The 20,718-nt window shown below is 33.6% G+C and overlaps 2 protein-coding genes across 2 annotated transcripts; one reads left to right on the forward strand and one right to left on the reverse strand.

The window, feature by feature from the left end:
• The first annotated feature begins 1,345 nt into the window (after nucleotides 1-1,345).
• On the forward strand, nucleotides 1,346-20,680 carry LOC108912381 (uncharacterized protein C12orf43 homolog). The gene is made up of 3 exons (XM_018717583.1): nucleotides 1,346-1,361; nucleotides 19,873-20,113; nucleotides 20,176-20,680. The coding sequence occupies exons 2-3, from the start codon at nucleotides 20,017-20,019 to the stop codon at nucleotides 20,667-20,669; spliced, it is 591 nt and encodes a 196-aa protein (XP_018573099.1). The 5' UTR covers nucleotides 1,346-1,361; nucleotides 19,873-20,016; the 3' UTR covers nucleotides 20,670-20,680.
• On the reverse strand, nucleotides 14,259-19,408 carry LOC108912380 (malate dehydrogenase, mitochondrial). The gene is made up of 6 exons (XM_018717582.1): nucleotides 19,243-19,408; nucleotides 18,823-18,992; nucleotides 18,677-18,759; nucleotides 15,533-15,684; nucleotides 15,187-15,423; nucleotides 14,259-14,837 (listed from the first exon to the last, which is right to left on the reverse strand). Exons 1-6 carry the CDS (start codon nucleotides 19,303-19,305, stop codon nucleotides 14,535-14,537), a joined length of 1,008 nt encoding a protein of 335 aa, XP_018573098.1. The 5' UTR covers nucleotides 19,306-19,408; the 3' UTR covers nucleotides 14,259-14,534.
• Nucleotides 20,681-20,718: the final 38 nt, after the last annotated feature.

Raw genomic sequence — 20,718 nt, forward strand, 5'->3', positions numbered from 1 at the left:
GTTATTAATTATTCATGTCAATCTTTATAAGGTTAATATTTTGAAATATTTAATTAATAATACATAATATAAACACATTAACAATTTTAGTTAGTGTCAAAACAACGGTGATATTTTTTAATAGGTCGCTTAATTACGTCTTTAAAATTACAATGACGCTTTCAGAATCATGTTTGGTTGAAAATTAACGCCTGTACAGAGGCTTAAAGTTCATAGCTTTTGGAGCCTCCGTTATAAACAAATTAAATTGTGCGAAAACTGTTGCACTTACAGCGACCACTTTTGGCACATTTTTGAAGTATAACAAAATCCTCAACTTGTCATAGGTTTTATAAAATTTTAACAATAAATGCAATAGTTATAAACAAATTAAAAAATGGGTACTTTTCTTGTTTTTCTGCAATAACTTTTTTGTTTATTAACCGATTGTAATTTAACAAGTCTCATTTTGTAGATAATTTTAATCCCTATAAGCTGCCTGAGAGTTACTTTTCGCTAAAATTGATGATTTTCCCTGCAAAGTGAAAAAACTGTTTTCCTCACTTAAATTAGCTAAAAAAAGTTTTTGACTCACGAGACGAAAGATGTCTTGTATCATGTTCCTTTAGACAATTTTACAATAATCTCGCGGATAGGACTTTTTTCGAGTAAAAATCTTATTTGCTTGGCCTATAATACTGTTTTTTAACATTTCAATATTATTTGGTATTGGAGTAGCACAAACAAAACAACTTGTTTTAAACGACCCCATAGAAACATATCGACCATGGTTTAGTCAGGGCTCCTTGGAGGCCACAAAATTGGACCATTTCTACTAATCCATCTTGGACCAAATCTATGGTTAAGCCACTGTGTTACCTCGCAAGCACAATGTGCTGGACAACCATCCTATTGAAAATACATTTTTTGGCGAAAATTTAATGGTAAATTTTCGAGTTCATCGATAAAAAATGTATCAAGCATTTCTAACTGCTCTGATTTAGAGATGTGCCAGAGAGTACTTAATTCAATTTTTGATAACGTGACTCTTATTAATTTTTCAAGCAAAAACTTTTATCAAGAATGCCTTCTTTCGTATCTTGCAAAGTAAGGTACATTTATGTTTACTCCTACTGAAAATAACATTTTTAAGTTTTTAACACGCCCTGTACAATATAATTGAAGTTCGTCATGGTGATTCGTGTTTTCAAAACAAGCAAAAACTATTATCAAGGTTCTTCTAATTTTTCGAAATGGTCGTACCGACCTTTGACCATCCTACAGCATAGAGACGGTGATTTGTCCAAACTGCCACTACTGCCAGTGTTATTGCAAATCTGAGAGTGTAACCACAGCCAACCCTGCCGGTTTAATTTCGACAGGTAATGAGATAAGGTTCGTCTCTTTTTAAATTATTATGCCACTAATATTCTAGTTTGTTGTTCCTGTCGCATATTATATTAAGTGTATTTTATTTTATAAGCTACTTTAATATCTCACAAAAAGGTGCGTTGTTTACAGGGTTGTTCTTTAGTGTTATTATTTACAAAAAGTGTATTTATAGTCGCAATAAAACAATACAAGTATAGTCTATTTCGTATGTACACACATTTCATATTTTGAAAAAAAGTTGTTGGTTTCTAGTTTCTTTCAATTGTTCCCGCAGCTGCTTCGTTCGATTTTTTGCTGGTGCTCGTAAAACATCACTGAGTTTATTTGCAAACAACCTAATATGACTCAATAGTTGCAGGGATTAATTTACTGTTTTTAATCAACTTATTATCGTTCATTGCAATGGTCAGTTTAATTTTGAGTAAATTATGGACTTCATTAATATATTAATATTATTATCTTTTATTAATAATTTAATTTAGTAATAACAATAATAATAATATTACTTAGTAGTGCTACTGTTACTGTTATTATTATATTCTGTTCGTTGAAGTATTTATTTTCATTAACAAATTATATATCTATGTATATACTTTGTTAAAAACGTGTTTTTATTTACATCGAATACCAAAGTGTCATTGTTTATTAAAAACTAACATCTAAATTAATTGAGAAATATTAGCTGTTTATGCACCAAGCACGATTACATTTATTATTTCACATTATCTCACAAACAATAAGTACTAGGTTTGCAGAACCTTTAATATAGTTCATCTATTTTTTTATGGTGCTTTCACAAATACAATAAAATACAGGGTGTTCCGTTTAAAAGCACATAACATTGATATGGAACGCTTTTCCTGGACATCCTGTATATTTCAAATTATTTTTAAAACGTAGCCGTAATCAACCTACACATACCCACCTATACAGGTTTCTGTAACATTTGCCGTTTGGTCCCTAGCGACCGAGGCGTTACTGGTGGCCCGCCCTGTATAGTATCTTTTTATGTAGAAAGTTTAGTCACCACATATGTGGAATGTTTGAACTTTAAGTTAATATCTAGTAGATCGTATTATTTTGTGTAACATACGAGAATGGCGAGTGCTTTTTGTGTTATTAGAGGTTGAAAGATCATAAAAGTTGGTATTGAATTAAAACAAATAAACACATTTATAACATCCTAAATCTCCAATTATAAACCTCAGGGTCATTTCTAACAATCAGTTTGTATGATTGACGTTGAAAATGTCAGTAACGTTTTTATAACTGGTTCTGTTGCTTCATCTTAAGGACGGGATTTAGTACAAAAAATATCGCCCAGCGTGAGTCACGAAACGGGACCCCGGCAGGTGCTGTTCTAGCGGCCAACGCTTCAAGTCTAATAATTCCGCTGCACCGGATATTCGTCCGATTTTTCAGGAACGGCTCCAATTTGTGTACATACAATCTTATAAGGAAAGAGAGTAAATATTTTATTAATCAGTNTAACAAAATATATATCTATGTATATACTTTGTTAAAAACGTGTTTTTATTTACATCGAATACCAAAGTGTCATTGTTTATTAAAAACTAACATCTAAATTAATTGAGAAATATTAGCTGTTTATGCACCAAGCACGATTACATTTATTATTTCACATTATCTCACAAACAATAAGTACTAGGTTTGCAGAACCTTTAATAAAGTTCATCTATTTTTTTTATGGTGCTTTCACAAATACAATAAAATACAGGGTGTTCCATTTAAAAATAATTTAAAAATACATAACATTGATACGGTGTAACATGATCATACTTTCGAACACCATAACAGAATTTTAGACAAGCATTTTGTAATTTCTGGGGGCTGTTTTTGTCTCTAACAGTAAGTGCTGGCCAGTACAGAATATTGCAGTATGCTAGAGTTGAGAGAATTAATGTGTCAGTCAGTTTAAGTTTAATTTCAACTGATAGACAATCTTTATGCATGTAGAGCATTTTGAGTTTACAATAACACTTTTGTAATGAATGTGCCACATGTGTCTCATACCTTAGACGAGAATCGATATATACACCCAGATTTTTTACACGTCGTCATTAACATAAATGAACAACAACCATATAATTATGAAATTAATAATCCTAAATGTCGCTATCCATAAATATTTATCGCTAACATTCGTAGCCTACAAAAATAAAAATTCTAAATTGTTAATTCAAATAAACAGGTTTTTCTTTTTAATGCAACACTTAAGAAAAAGTTAAGGAAATTGTAGCAATCTAGAGATACTTATCACTACCTACTAAAATTTATTCTTATGAACCAAAATTAATTGCTGTCTATCTGAATTTATCGTTATCTACCAAAATTTATCGCTATGTACCATAATTTATCACTGTCTACCTGAGTTTGTTGCTATCTACTAAAAAATTTATTGCTACATACCGAAATTTATTGCTGTCTACCTGTGTTTGTCGCTAGCTACTAAAAAATTTATTGCTATGGATCAAAATTAATCGCTGTCTACCTGAATTTGTCGTTATCTACCAAAATGTATCGCTATGTACCATAATTTATCACCGTCTACCCGAGTTTGTTGCTATCTACTAAAAAATTTATTGCTATATACCGAAATTTATTGCTGTCTACCTGAGTTTGTCGCTACCATCATTTATCGCTGTCTACCTGAGTTTGTCGCTATCTACTAAAATGTATCGCTATATACCGGAATTTATCGCTGTCTACCTGAGTTTGTTAGTATCTACTAAAAATTTTATTGCTATGTACCATCATTTATCGCTGACTACCCCAGTTTGTCGCTATCTATCAAAAAAATTATTGCTGTCTATGTGGGTTTGTCGCTAGCTACTAAAAAATTTATTGCTATATACCGAAATTTATCGCTGTCTACCTGAGTTTGTCGCTACCTAACAAGTGGGAAAAACGTGTTGTTATTTTAGTTGTTCCAATAAGTGTTGTGTGCTATAACAGAATGCATATGTAACCTTGATGATGTTTTTTAAGATATGCTTTACTTTTTTTTTTTATTTATCAAATGATGCCTCAGGGGATGCAAGCATCCATAACAGGCATTATAGTTTTTTTTTTTTGGTTCACACAATACAATGTGTTACAATTTAAAAGAAAGTATTCTCAAGATATAAGACATTCAATGCATATACCACGTACACATCAATTCACATTTACACACATTTTGCAGTTCAAATATTTATAGTCAGTCTCTAAACTGCCCCAATTTTTGACTGTACTTCAATGGACGGCACTTCACACCCGCAAATATTTTTTTGAGGACTCCTCAAAGCCTTTGCACTCATGAAGGCTTTTTATGCTTCAACACGTGATATTTTATACCACTCCTGTATTTGGATTCGTAATCACAGTCATTACACTAGTACCTTTAGAACTTGAGCAGCATATTTGTTTCAGTTGATGTCGCTGCAGATGATTCTTGTATTTACTTTCGAAGGGGCAGTTGTTACACCTGTATGTCTGGACCTTAGAAGGATCTCTACGTTTCAGTTGATAGCACTCCTGTATTTATTTTCGTAATCGCATTCATTACACTGGCAAAGGATTTTTATGCTTCTGTTGGTGCTGTTTGATACTTCTCCTGTATTTAGTTTTGAAATCGCAGTCGTTACACCGGTACATTTGAACCTGCGAAGGATCTTTATGTTTAAGTTGATGCTGTTTGAAATGACTGCTGTGTCTAGTTTTGTAATCGCAGTCCTTACATCTGTACATTTCAACCTGCGAAGGATCTTTATGTTTCAGTTGATGCTGTTTCAAATAACTCTTGAATTTAGTTTCATAATCGCAATCGTGACACCTGTACATTTGAACCTGTGAAGGATCCTTATGTTTCAGTTGATGCTGTTTGAAATGCCTTTTGTATCTAGTTTTGTAATCGCAGTTGTCACACCCGTACATTTGAACCTGCGAAGAATCTTTATGTTTCAGTTGATGCTGTTTGAAATAACTCTTGTATTTAGTTTCATAATCGCAATTCTGACACCTGTACATCTGAACCTGTGAAGGATCTTTATGTTTCAGTTGATGCTGTTTGAAATGACTGTTGTATCTAGTTTTGTAATCGCAGTTGTTACACCCGTACATTTGAACCAGCGAAGAATCTTTATGTTTCAGTTGATGCTGTTTGAAATAACTCTTGTATTTAGTTTCATAATCGCAATTCTGACACCTGTACATCTGAACCTGTGAAGGATCTTTATGTTTCAGTTGATGCTGTTTGAAATGACTGTTGTATCTAGTTTTGTAATCGCAGTTGTTACACCCGTACATTTGAACCTGCGAAGGATCTTTATGTTTCAGTTGATGCTGTTTGAAATAACTCTTGTATTTAGTTTCATAATCGCAATCATGACACCTGTACATTTCAACCTGTGAAGGATCTTTATGTTTCAATTGATGCTTTTCGAGATATCCCCTGTATTTAGTTTCGAAATCGCAGTCGTTACACTGGTACATTTGAACCTGCGAAGGATCTTTATGTATCAGTTGATGCTGTTTGATATGACTGTTGTATTTAGTTTTGTACTTGCAGTAGTTACACCTGTACGTTTGAACCTGTGGAGGGTCTTTATGCCTCAACAGGTGCTTCTGAAGTAATTTCTTATTTTCAGTTTCGTACTCACACGATTCACATTCATAAGCTTCCAAATCGTTCTCATGGCTCGCACAGTGTGCCGTAAAACGGATCTCATTTTCAGTTTCGTAGATACATTCATCACATTTGTACAATACTTTACGCTCTTGCCTGGTTTTCACTTCTGATCTATTCTCATGTTTACATCCATCCTCTTCTTCATCTTTACAGTCACTCTCTTCGAATAGTACAATATCGGAGGTATGAAGTGGCGTGTCGCTGAAAAAATTTGCATATACAGCATAGTTTTGAAAATCAGATATTAATTTTAAGGGGCTATAACAATAATTGAATCAACCTTAGTACTGATAGCATAATTTTAACTTTAATGATGAATCGATTCAGATCTTTGATAATGTATTTAATTATCAGAAAAGGCATTTGTGAGATGCTATGTATAAAATCACACAATAAGTCCATAAACAAAGTCAGATACAGATAATTTAAATATAATCTACAATAGCACTATTAATAAATTTATTAAATTTTAACCAAATAATAATGCCCAGTTATCACCTTTTTTTTGTTTGTCAACGTTATTTAGTTTTTGTTTTTTACCTTATCACATATTTTAATATACTAGTGATAAAAATTAAAGGATAAAAATAAAATCTTAAATTTATAGGTGACTTGCAAATGGCTGTAACTTCATGAAAAATCATCAAAGCAATAAAAAAGAGCAAACTGAACCTTGAAGTTTCTAGTTTGAGGATATGAAAATAGAATTTTTTTATCGTTAACCACCTTTAAGAAATCATAAGAAATCCAACTTTTTTGGCTTTGATAAGTAATTACTTGGGAACTAATGACGGCACAGAAAATATAAGCAGTTTTGTAAAGTTTATCATTTTTTGATCAAAATTTTGTTTCTTCAATGCAAGAAACTTGATTAAAAAATTGCATATTTGAGGATTTTATTAAACCTGAGATTGGATATTGAAGATATTTGCGGTTTTTTTTTAACCTCAAAGTAACCCAAAAAAACTGTCAAGAGTTCAAAGGACAGCGATTTTCCTTTCATTGTGAAAAATCAATTATTGGACGAATTTTGCATCTTTTAAATCATTTTTTTTTTAAATGAAAATGTGTTTTCACAAAAATCTATATTTTTCTTCATCAAAAATTGTCATGAGAAAAAAGAAAAAAAATAAAAATAATTTTTTTTCTTTGAAAAAATTTTTAATTCTTTTCGGAAATAGATTTTTTACAATCTTCACAATTTTTTTGAGTGCCATTTCTACGTTGTTTTCAAACGTCAATTTAAAAATTAATTGCAAAAAGTTGTATACTCCCCCCAGTCAGTCACTGTATTTTATTATAAACGACATAATCTCATAATTTGTTATAATTAGTTTATCACCAGACCAGATTTAATCATAATATAAATCACAATACATCAGAACCATGGGCTGCCATTTTTTTAAATTACTGTTAAAATAGTCTTGTCTTACCTCCTTTCCTCATCTTCCGATTTTATGTCGACATATTCAGCTTTGATCGATATTTTCATCTCATTAATATCGAATTCCTTATCCAAGTTTTCAGTTTTAACGAATAAATCAAGTTGAGACATATCCATTTGACTTTCTGTGGCTGAACTATCAAAAATACTTCCAAATTTTTCTTCTACTTCCGAGCAATCGTTTAGGAAACTGTTGTGAGTACACAGAGAATCGAAGCATGGCTCACAAACAACAGGATCTTTGACGATATTTATATTCTACAAAGTAATTTTGTTAAGTTACAAAATAGGCAAGTATTTAATAGCATTGATACCATTTCAGGAGCCAATTTCTCAATAGCTTCGAGTTCCACTTCACGTATGCACCTAAACTCACTTTCTACTGGCTGCATACACAATCGACATATTTTCTGACTGCAAACAACTTCACTTTTCTTTTCCTGCATGTACACTTCTCTTAAGTCGAGCTGTAACATTTTTTCACTATCCACATAAGGAATAATTGTGTTATCAGTATTCAAACACGTCGATTTAAATTCTGAAGCCACATTTAACTTTCTTCTGCAAACGTTACATATAACCTCATTACTCTCGTTATCAAATTTCTGAAAAATATACAACTTCAAACAGAAACAAAATAACTGTAGCAGAAAATAACAATGAAATACTAAAAGTTTCCTTACACTTGAGACTGTTAAGATCTAATCTAATTATATATTTCACTGGCTTACCAATTTCAGCAAAAGGACATCTAGAATGTCTCTGATAATGTTGTTTATCACTTCAAAACTTTTATCGGTTACAGTTTTAAGGCAAAATCCACACGAAATTTTCTTAATATCAGACATTGCTCTGCAACAATCTTCTTTTAAATATAAACAGAATACAGACAGAAAAACAACGTCAGTTTTAACCTCTTTAGCTTCTTAAGGCAGTGGCAGCGACCATAGAAAATATAATATAATACTATATTTTCTATGGGTAGCGACCAGCGCGGAGCGTGATTGTGGTTAGGTATTTATATGCTAGAGATGGTGTTAGAAAAAGGCTGCGCGCCGCGCGCCATTATTCTATGGCTAGAAATTGGCCTCAATGATTTGGGATCGAGGGGGATTATCCCTCTTTATCCTGCCTCATCTCGTGTAGGCCTGGACAGCCTTCGTAGGTGGGCCCCATNTTTTTTGGTTCACACAATACTATGTGTTACAAATTAAAAGAAAGTATTCTCAAGATATAAGACATTCAATGCATATACCACGTACACATCAATTCACATTTACACACATTTTGCAGTTCAAATATTTATAGTCAGTCTCTAAACTGCCCCAATTTTTGACTGTACTTCAATGGACGGCACTTCACACCCGCAAATATTTTTTTGAGGACTCCTCAAAGCCTTTGCACTCATGAAGGCTTTTTATGCTTCAACACGTGATATTTTATACCACTCCTGTATTTGGATTCGTAATCACAGTCATTACACTAGTACCTTTAGAACTTGAGCAGCATATTTGTTTCAGTTGATGTCGCTGCAGATGATTCTTGTATTTACTTTCGAAGGGGCAGTTGTTACACCTGTATGTCTGGACCTTAGAAGGATCTCTACGTTTCAGTTGATAGCACTCCTGTATTTATTTTCGTAATCGCATTCATTACACTGGCAAAGGATTTTTATGCTTCTGTTGGTGCTGTTTGATACTTCTCCTGTATTTAGTTTTGAAATCGCAGTCGTTACACCGGTACATTTGAACCTGCGAAGGATCTTTATGTTTAAGTTGATGCTGTTTGAAATGACTGCTGTGTCTAGTTTTGTAATCGCAGTCCTTACATCTGTACATTTCAAACTGCGAAGGATCTTTATGTTTCAGTTGATGCTGTTTCAAATAACTCTTGAATTTAGTTTCATAATCGCAATCGTGACACCTGTACATTTGAACCTGTGAAGGATCCTTATGTTTCAGTTGATGCTGTTTGAAATGCCTTTTGTATCTAGTTTTGTAATCGCAGTTGTCACACCCGTAAATTTGAACCAGCGAAGAATCTTTATGTTTCAGTTGATGCTGTTTGAAATAACTCTTGTATTTAGTTTCATAATCGCAATTCTGACACCTGTACATCTGAACCTGTGAAGGATCTTTATGTTTCAGTTGATGCTGTTTGAAATGACTGTTGTATCTAGTTTTGTAATCGCAGTTGTTACACCCGTACATTTGAACCTGCGAAGGATCTTTATGTTTCAGTTGATGCTGTTTGAAATAACTCTTGTATTTAGTTTCATAATCGCAATCATGACACCTGTACATTTCAACCTGTGAAGGATCTTTATGTTTCAATTGATGCTTTTCAAGATATCCCCTGTATTTAGTTTCGAAATCGCAGTCGTTACACTGGTACATTTGAACCTGCGAAGGATCTTTATGTATCAGTTGATGCTGTTTGATATGACTGTTGTATTTAGTTTTGTACTCGCAGTAGTTACACCTGTATGTTTGAACCTGTGGAGGGTCTTTATGCCTCAACAGGTGCTTCTGAAGTAATTTCTTATTCTCAGTTTCGTACTCACACGATTCACATTCATAAGCTTCCAAATCGTTCTCATGGCTCGCACAGTGTGCCGTAACACGGATCTCATTTTCAGTTTCGTAAATACATTTATCACATTTGTACAATACTTTACGCTCTTGCCTGGTTTTCACTTCTGATCCATTCTCATGTTTACATCCATCCTCTTCTTCATCTTTACAGTCACTCTCCTCGAATGGTACAATATCGGAGGTATGAAGTGGCGTGTCGCTGAAAAAATTTGCATATACAGCATAGTTTTGAAAATCAGATATTAATTTTAAGGGGCTATAACAATAATTGAATCAACCTTAGTACTGATAGCATAATTTTAACTTTAATGATGAATCGATTCAGATCTTTGATAATGTATTTAATTATCAGAAAAGGCATTTGCGAGATGCTATGTATAAAATCACACAATAAATCCATAAACAAAGTCAGATACAGATAATTTAAATATAATCTACAACAGCACTATTAATAAATTTATTAAATTTTAACCAAATAATAATGCCCAGTATATCACCTTTTTTTTTTGTTTGTCAACGTTATTTAGTTTTTGTTTTTTACCTTATCACATATTTTAATATACTAGTGATAAAAATTAAAGGATAAAAATAAAATCTTAAATTTATAGGTGACTTGCAAATGGCTGTAACTTCATGAAAAATCATCAAAGCAATAAAAAAGAGCAAACTGAACCTTGAAGTTTCTAGTTTGAGGATATGAAAATAGAATTTTTTTATCGTTAACCACCTTTAAGAAATCATAAGAAATCCAACTTTTTTGGCTTTGATAAGTAATTACTTGGGAACTAATGACGGCACAGAAAATATAAGCAGTTTTGTAAAGTTTATCGTTTTTTGATCAAAATTTTGTTTCTTCAATGCAAGAAACTTGATTAAAAAATTGCATATTTGAGGAATTTGTTAAACCTGAAATTGATATTGAAGATATTTGCGTTTTTTTAACCTCAAAGTAATTAAAAAAAACTGTCAAGAGTTCAAAAGACAGAGATTTTTCTTTCATTGTGAAAAATCAATTATAGGACGAATTTTGCATCTTTAAATCATTTTTTTAAATTGAAAATGTCACAAAAATCTATATTTTTCTCGGTAATTATTTACTATAGTGGCACCCTCTCCAATATTCACGAAATTTTGTCTACCCCCCTATTTTCGATGGTGCTGAATATGAATCTGAAGTTTTTTTTTGCGCAGTCGAACCTAGTTTTTGAGAAAAAATTTTTTCAAAATTCTAACCTGGATATTTCAGATAACACTACGTAGAACTCTGTATATTTTATATAGCTTTCAGAACATCTGTAATAAACAATATTGTTTAAGAAACACATTTTCCCAAATGTGAACTAAAAAAATATGTATTTAATAAATAAAATTATAGTAACTTTATGATGAACAGAGATGAATGAGAGTGGGGGAACTCAATGTTGTCATCACGAATTACAAATGGCGGATTCAAACTACAAAATTTTCATCTGTACTTGAAATTTGCAAAAATGTGTTTCGTGAACAGTGTTAATTGTTCCTAACAGCTGTTCTGAAAGCTACATAAAAAATAGAGTTCTACGTAGTGTTATCTGAAATATCCAGGTTTGAATTTTGAAAAATTTTTTTCTCGAAAACTAGGTTTGACCGCACAAAAATAACTTCAGATTTTTGTTCGGCAACATCGAAAATAAGGGGGTAGACAAAATTTTGTGAAGATTTGGGAGGGTGCCACTATACCAAATAATTACCTTTTTCTCCATCAAAAATTGTCATGAGAAAAAAAGAAAAAAAAAAATTTTTGTGAAAAAATTTTTTTAAATTCTTTTCGGAAATAGATTTTTTACAATCTTCACAATTTTTTTTGAGTGCCATTTCCACTTTGTTTTCAAATGTCAATTTAAAAATTAATTGCAAAAAGTTGTATACCCCCCCACTGTATTTTCACTGTATTTTCTTATAAACGACATAATCTCATAATTTGTTATAATTAGTTTATCACCAGACCAGATTTAATCATAATATAAATCACAATACATCAGAACCATGGGCTGCCATTTTTTTAAATTAATGTTAAAATAGTCTCCTCTTACCTCCTTTCCTCATCTTCCGATTTTATGTCGACACATTCAGCTTTGATCGATATTTTCATCTCGTTGATATCGAATTCCTTATCCGAGTTTTCAGTTTTAACGAATAAATCAAGTTGAGACGTATCTATTTGACTTTCTGTAGCTGAAGTCTCAAAAATACTTTCAAATTTTTCTTCTACCTCTGAGCAATCATTTAAGAAACTGTTGTGAGTACGCAGAGAATCAAAGCATGGCTTACAAACAATGGGATCTTTGACGATATTTATATTCTGCAAAGTAGTTTCATTAAATTGTGAAAAATTTAACTATTTAATATCATTGATACCATTTCAGGAGCCAATTTCTCAATAGCTTCAAGTTCCTCTTCACCTATGCACCTAAACTCACTGTCTACTGTGTGCATACACAATCGACATATTTTCTGACTGCAAGAAATGTCAACTAACTCGGTTTTCTTTTCCTGCATGTATACTTCTCTTAGGTCAAGCTGTAACATTTTTTCACTATCCACATAAGGAATAATTGTATTATCGGTATGCAGACAAGTCGACTTAAATTCTGACGCCGCATTTAACTTTCTTCTGCAAACGTTACATATAACCTCTTTGCTCTCGTTATCAAATTTCTGAAAAATATACAACTTTAAATAGAAAGAAAATAAGTGTAGGGGAAAATAACAATGAAATACTAAAAGTTTCCTTACACTGGAGACTGTTAAGACGTAATGTAATTATATTTCACTGACTTACCAATTTCAGCAAAAGGACATCTAGAATGTCTCTGATACTGTTGTCTATCACTTCAAAACTTTTATCGGTTACAGTTTTAAGGCAAAACCCACACGAAATTGTCTTAATATCAGTCATTACTCTGCAACAATCTTCTTTTAAATATAAACAGAACACAGACAGAAAAACAAAGACGTCACTTTTAATAACCTTCTTAGCTTCTTGCTCTTGTGGAGCGACCAGCGTGATTGTGGTTAGGTATTTTTATAATTTTATATGCTAAATATGGTGTTAGAAAAAGGCTGCGTTCCCCAAACGCTTCAATCATTCTGGATCTCTGTGCATATTTCAATATCCTTCAAAAATTTTAAAGCGCCTGTAAATACATATGCATCTCAAAATACACCTAAATACCTACCTAGACAATTTCGAAATACATAAAAATGCCATACATGTAGATAATAGATTAGAAAGGTTTACTTACCAGATCACTTCACACTTCAACCCACAATGTTTCAGAATCTCACAGGAGTACAGCAACGCACTATTGTTCATACAGTTCATTAAAGAACTTGTAACTATTACCATTTTATCACTTTCAGATTGCAGGTTTTTTGTTAAAAAAACAATTTAATCACACGTTTGCGAATGATTAAAGTTTTTTCTAATAAACTTTTCACAAGCAAGTTTTATTAAATGCAATTCTGTTCTTTATTACACTTTAAATGCTTTTTTAAATCAAGTAAATTTAAAATGCCGCGTTAGTCGAGCCTGACGAAAACTTTGTAACATTTGAGAAACCACAGAAGTCACAGAACACAGACTTCAAGAACTCTAAAATGTCATATCATATGTACCGTTCATTTCAGGCGATTTTTCGCGAACGATATGTGTAACGCCGAGCTTGTATGACGTCACCGAATACTCCAAGCCAAACATTAGCATAATAAGAGCTCTGTGTCGCCAATTTAAACCAGTTTAATTGCAGCAGATGTTAATTTAGAATAAATATGTCCTTATAGAATTCACAAACACATGTTAAATAAACTTTTTCGTAAAAATAATAAAATTATAGAAAATTTTTTTCATGGACTGCTGAAGAAATTCAAAGTAATTTTTTTGTTTTTTTTTTCAAAACTAAGGCCCTTTAATCTTTTTTTGTTTTAAAAATAAAAAAAACTAATAATTGTTTCTACAACTGGATTTGTTTATTTGTTCATTAACAGGAACAGAATTCTAACCTCACTTTCCGGGTTATGTTCAACATTTATTTACTAAAACTGCTTTTCTTTCTACAATATCAAGAAACAAAAGATAGAATCTCGGATAATCTTCAACGTTACAATCAAAACACAAGAAAAATTACTAGAAAGTTATATTTTTGACTTCACAATTTACATAGTAATACATTCTCGCTATTTTACAAAAAGAAGAACCAAAACGGATGTCGTAAATCACTTAAAAAAAAATGCACTGCAAGTAAACTAAAAAGAGAAACAATGCAACGTTTTTTACAGCTTAAAAAAAAAACGGAACAGCTTTTTGACCTTAACAGTAAAATTATCGTACAAAGACTAGACTTTGCCTTTACTCCCCCCCCTCAAACGAAGACAGAAAATAGCCTTAAAACCCCTCTCACTGGTTAGCGAACTTCACGCCGGCCTCGATATTCTTCTTCAGTTCGGGAATGGCGGCTTTGAGAAGGTCCTTCTCGAAGTCGCTCAACGTGCCTAATCCCAGGTTCTTCTCGATACCGTTCTTGCCCAGGATCAGCGGTGTGGAGAAGTAGGGGGCTTCCGTCACGTCCGAGATGACGTAGGCGGGTTCGATGACGTTGGGCTCCCCCTTGAGACCGCGGAGCAGCGAGTTAGCGAACCTGGCGCCGGCATAGGCCATGGAGAGGGTGGCGGAACCCGCGCCCGCTTTCGCCTTCACCACCTGGAAGCGGTAGGAGGTACTATCAGTATATAGGGTAGTTTTTTTCTTTTAAACCGATACCAAACAAAATTTTTCAAAGAACTGTTTTTCAGAACCTTGAAAATGACTTAAAAATCATTTTAAACAATTTGAATAAGACTAGGAATATAAGAAGCGATGAATTAATGTACGGGAAATGTTGTCGAAATGCTGTCATAGCATCGCAATTGACCGGTGTGCATTTTTCCTTCACGATTTCACCTTCCAGTTCGTAGCTTCCTTTATGCTGTTCAAAAGGCTCGAGAAACGGGACATGCACAACGTTGAGGAGACGAGTAACCTATAAAATATAAAACAATGACCCGCTTACCTCCGTGCCGGCCTCCTGGATCCTGGTGGTCAACGCTTTCAGCTGTTCCTGTGGGAAGCTGACTGACGGGGTGGACCTGGAGATCAGGGGGATGATGGTGACGCCGGAGTGTCCCCCGATGACGGGTACGTTGACGTCCTTGGGGTTGAGCCCCTTGGCCTCGGCGATGAAGGTGTTGGCACGGACGATATCTAAGGTGGAGATGCCGAAGATGCGTTTGGGGTCTAATTTGCCCGCCTGAAGTGAAAAAGATTTTGTCTGTTCTAATGTTTGTCCAGAGACAAATTTTCTTTCTGACAAACTACGTTGTAATTCGAAACGGAACGTTTCGAGTGATGTGACCTACCTTCTTCAGCACCTCACAGGCGATGGGCACCGCCGAGTTGACGGGGTTGGTGATGATGCCGATGAGGGCCTTGGGGGCAGCCTCGGCCGCTGCTTTGGCGAGATCACGGACAATTCCCGCGTTGGTGTTGAACAGATCGTCCCTGGTCATGCCTACAATCAACCACAGGTGGTCAGGGCACGTGAAAAGTGCGAGTCGTACGAAAAACGTTATCAGATCTCGAGAATACCGATATGAGTGATCATTTCTACAAAACTAAAATGTTGCTCTATGACCTTCTGAAGCAGAGAATTTTTTTTTTTTCTAAAAATTCCACAGGCCGCTATTTAAGTGCTACAGCATCCATTCTTACAGAGATTGAAGGTGAAGACTTATATTGTCAATAAAAAAATACTGTGGTTCATTTTAGCCACTTCTGCATTTTTAATTGTGTGTCAAACCGTAGCATTCGAGCCTGGCGCGAGCTACAGTGACTCTATACAAGACAGTGACGACAATAGAGTAATTTTGAATAAGTTATTTTAAAATACCCTATTTCGGAATTACTTAAATGAATCTGCCCCGTCTCAGTTCATTTACGAACCATCCGGTATAACGGCAGATCTGCCGGCACAACTGTTCTTTGTATTACAAAATCGTTATCACAATTAAATTAATAAATAATTCCCATTAACGTTTTATCACGTTTTATGATAACATTTATACATAAAGTTAGTTCGATAAGGACAATCTATTACTATACCCCCTTTTTATAAATTTATTATGCAATAGATAAAACATATCTAATCATCTCTAAGTGATGTGCAGAGATTTCACTCCGTAAACAATACAATTTTATTTATAGTACAATTTAAAGCTTGTCACGTTAATAACAATTTATTTAATTTTTAAATTCCATGCAGGAAACATTTAAAAAATTTCACCTACAATATAGTTGTCATTGAAGCTGAAAATCAGCTGTAACCTCTGAATTCTTTGAAACTGCATGGATTTGCATGAAAATTTAGAATAAGGCTCATCTTAGGCTCAAGTTCAAAAGTGACATAAGCCCGATTGACGCTTTTTGTTTTTTAGGGGTAAAAACTACCCCTAAGTGAAAAAAATTGAAAAAATTAAGTTTTAAGCATTTTATTGATAAAAATCTTGTTCAAGCACAAAGATTAAATAATGTTCCATGTTCTCGAACATGTTTTATGATATATTTGATCTTTTCGACCCTTTATTTAACCCTTAAAAACTACCCCTATGCAAAAAATAATGATAAAAAATTACTTTTTAAAGATTTGGAATGATTAAATCGTGCAATTATTTAAAATAAAAGTTACCTTATAGCTAATAAAAGAATTTTTCCCTTTCAACCCCTAAAAACCACCCCTGTATTGACAAAAATGATAAAAAATTACTTTTTAAAAGCTTGGAATGCTTTAACGGTGCAATTATTTAAAATAAAAATTCCCTCATTGCTTATGAAAGAATTTGTAACTCATAACACTTTTCAATCCTTATAAATCACCCCTGTGCTAAAAAAATTATAAAAAATTACGTTTTAAATCTTGGAACGCTATAATTGTGCAATAATTTAAAATAAAAATTCCCTTATATTGTTTATGAAAGAATATTTTACTTTTGCCATTTTAAACTCTTATAAACTACCCTTTTACCATTGTTAATGTAAAATACTTTTATTATAATCGATTTTTAAATATAATCAATCATAAAAAAAATTGCTACACTGCATATAAATAATCACACTAATTTTTTTTTACTTCTTTTATTTGTATAATATAATATATAAAAATGAGAAAGCCTATTTTGCTCCGAAAAAATGTCATTGGTTTTTTTACCATAACTCGGTTAATTTTGAAGCTTTGATCCTACAAAAAAGCATTTTAAAGATAATTTCACGAGCTGTAAAATTGTTTGCATATAAAACCTTGTACGTCCTTCGTTTTTTAAAGGGAAAGGATCGAAGGACTCGAGACAGGTCGTTATTTTTTCACTAAAATGGATCATTCAAGCGGCCATATCTCCTTTATGTTTTATGCTATAGGAATAAAAAAAAGCAAAATATTTGTTGAAAAAAAGCTACATTTTTGTTGTCTATCATTTTTTACGTATCTTTCAAAGTTTCAGAGTTTTTATATAAATAAGGCATTCTTTTTTGCATAATGAAAAATACGTTTTCAACTTTTACCGTACATTATTCAAAAAATACACATTCTAAACCGGTCCAACTTCAGAATCGTATGCAAAACACTAAAACAAAACTAATTGTAAAGGGTCTACGATTAATTTTAATTCTGATGGAAATGGTACAGCGTTTACTGCTCATTTTTCCTTAAAAAAATATGACCAACCCATCTGTTTTTGACGATAACTCCTTCAATTTTGCTCTAATTAACTTTTATAAGTGGTCATTTTGAAGGTCTTTTTGAGCACTACAAAAAACTCCCGGATCGTAGACAAGTAAAATTAATCCTTTTTCCGTTATTTGACGTTGAATACATCGATTCGAGTATTCCCCCCAAAACAAGTCCCCTTCCACTAACTATATTTCCTTTATATAGAACGTACACTTTTTAAAAAACGATTTTCTTTGTTTATTTATAAGCTACGTTTTTGTTCATTGCACTTTTTTTAATAAAATGCGTAGTTTTTGAGTTATTCGCGAAAAATAATTTGAAAATTTTTTTTTTCACTCAAAATTCCAAGTTTTCAATTGTGAATAACTAAAAATCTATTGATTTCTCGAAAAATTCTCCGAATATTTTTTGCTCCAAATTTGATTATCAATTTCCAGCGTTATTTTTGAAAAAAAATTTCCACCCCCGAGAAGGGGTGACAACCCCCAACAAGGTGGAAGCGTCAATCGGCGCTATGTCATTAATGTTCATTGACCTTCTCTCTATCTGTCAAATTTCAAGTCGATCGGTTCAGTTTCAAAGAATTCAGAGGTGAAAAGCTTCAACGACTGAACTAATAACGTTTTTTTAGGGAAGATTATCGTATAACTCATACTAGAAAACTTCTATACTTTTTACAAAAATAATAGTTATGCCTCTATCTATTTTTTTATTCAACGAAAAGGTGTTATGTAATCGAATTTCAAAACACAGCGTAATCGACAGAAAAACGCTCTCTTACCTGGTTTCCTCGGCACACCGGCGGGTATGATGATAACGTCGGCATTCTTCAAAGCCTCCAGTAGATTTTCAGGTCCATTGAATCTAAAAGAAAAGCGACTCGGTACTTAACAAGTTTTCAAAAACGTAAAAAAGTGCCGCTCTCACCCTTTCACCTTGGCGGCAGTCTCGATGTGGCTCAAGTCAGCTGCCACTCCGGGAGTGTGCACGATATCGTACAGAGACAGTTCCGACACCAAAGGGTTGATTTTGAGCAAAAGGGACAGGGGCTGACCGATACCGCCAGCGGCGCCACATACCGCCACCTTGTAGTTGTTCTGCGGCAGGGAAAAGTTATGTAAATTGTTTTCTGTGCGGTCTAAAAATAACCTTCATACGGTCTTATCCATATCGGGTGAAAAAAGCAGTTTAAAAATAGCTATAACCCGCAAATAAACAATCGTTTACGTCCAATTGAGAGCAAAAGATATACATGCAGTATTTATTTCAGAAATTGCCTTCAGTGAAAGATGTTAAGGATATCCACTTACCAATTTTAAAAGGAAGGAAAAAAGGGGCAATACTGACCTGTTTTGAGGTACTGAAATTCCTGGCAGATACCAAAGTGGGCCTTACTACTCTAGAAAACATTGTGCGGCACAGTTTTTAGAAAATCGACCAAAAATATGACTTTAAAAAATGTGACCTTCCACTGACAGTAGGACGTTAAAGTGGCCGATTGCGATTACGTGAGCCACGTGATCCGATAATTAGACCGTGATGGCGCCACTGGTCGGATATCAAAGAAATCTAACCTTGTTGTTAGCGTAGTTGAACTTAATCAACAAGGAGGTCGCTGCCAGAGTTATTTTCTTTCTTTTTTTTTTCAATAACTATTTTCTCTAATGAAACTGATGAAATATTTGTTTCAATAAAATTATGAAAGAACGATATTCATTTAAGTTTGAATGGAATTTACTAAAAATAAGGAAACAATAAACATCACGCCCCAAATCAGATACTGGTGGCGCCCTCTCTTTGAGTAATTTCAAAGGCACAAATTCTTTTCAACAATTTTTAATGAATATAATACTTTTGGGCAAATAAATTAAAATATATAAACTTGTTTTATTATTTACTGCAGAAATACTCAACTCGGGTTAGTTTGGGTATCTTTCAATACAAATATATTCTAATATAATTTACAATTTTCTTCAGAATGTCGATAAACTCGAAGGCCACGAGATGTCGCCACCAGTCGTTGTCTAAAAACGCGAAGAAGAAGCCGAGCAAATCTTAATTTTTGTTGCGACGGAAGCCATGGGCAAAATAAATGTTTTTTCATCGTCGTAATGTGAAAAAATGACTTCAGATAGCTCGGATGAGGAAAATTTGGACTTACTGAAGGAAGCGCAAGACTCCAATTTCATAAATGATTCCATGTTCAGTGACTCTCCTGGTAAGCGGCAATGTTTGTGTACAAATCGGGGTAAACTAAAGCACGAACTGCCCATTTTTTAGCAAAATCTACCGCACACAATCAGACGAAACCCCTGCCCTCGCTGCGAAAAACCAAAAACGAAGAAGGGCACTTCAGTTTGAAGGTAACCCCGGAGTTCCGTGACTACGTTGCCAGACAGCTCACTAGTATTTTAGATCGAAAGTTGGACAAGAAGTTCGCAGATTTGCCAGATCCCGAGGTGCCTCGTAAGAAGCGCAAAAAGGTCGGCGTGAAGCTGCTGTCTGAATCTAAGCATTTTTTGGAACTATCGGAAGAAATTAGTGCGGAAAATAAAGCAAGTGCAGTTCACAACGCCACAGCTAAGAGGGCCAAGAATAGTAAAGGAGTAAACGAAGTTACGGAGGATTTGCTAAAAGAAGTCGCTGTTTCCGGGGAGGACATTTTGAGCAAAAAGGAAGTGAGAAATTGGTCGAAGCGAAGCAAGGCACCCGTGTTCCACTATAAAAAGTCGAAAAATGGCCAGTTGAAGCTCGTCGAGCCTGAAGCGAAGTGATCAGTGATAGTTCTGTGTTAATTAATAGAAAAAAAACTAGATTAATACT

Source organism: Anoplophora glabripennis, unplaced genomic scaffold (genome assembly GCF_000390285.2).
Source record: "Anoplophora glabripennis isolate ALB-LARVAE unplaced genomic scaffold, Agla_2.0 scaffold987, whole genome shotgun sequence".
Taxonomy (NCBI): Eukaryota; Metazoa; Arthropoda; class Insecta; order Coleoptera; family Cerambycidae; genus Anoplophora; species Anoplophora glabripennis.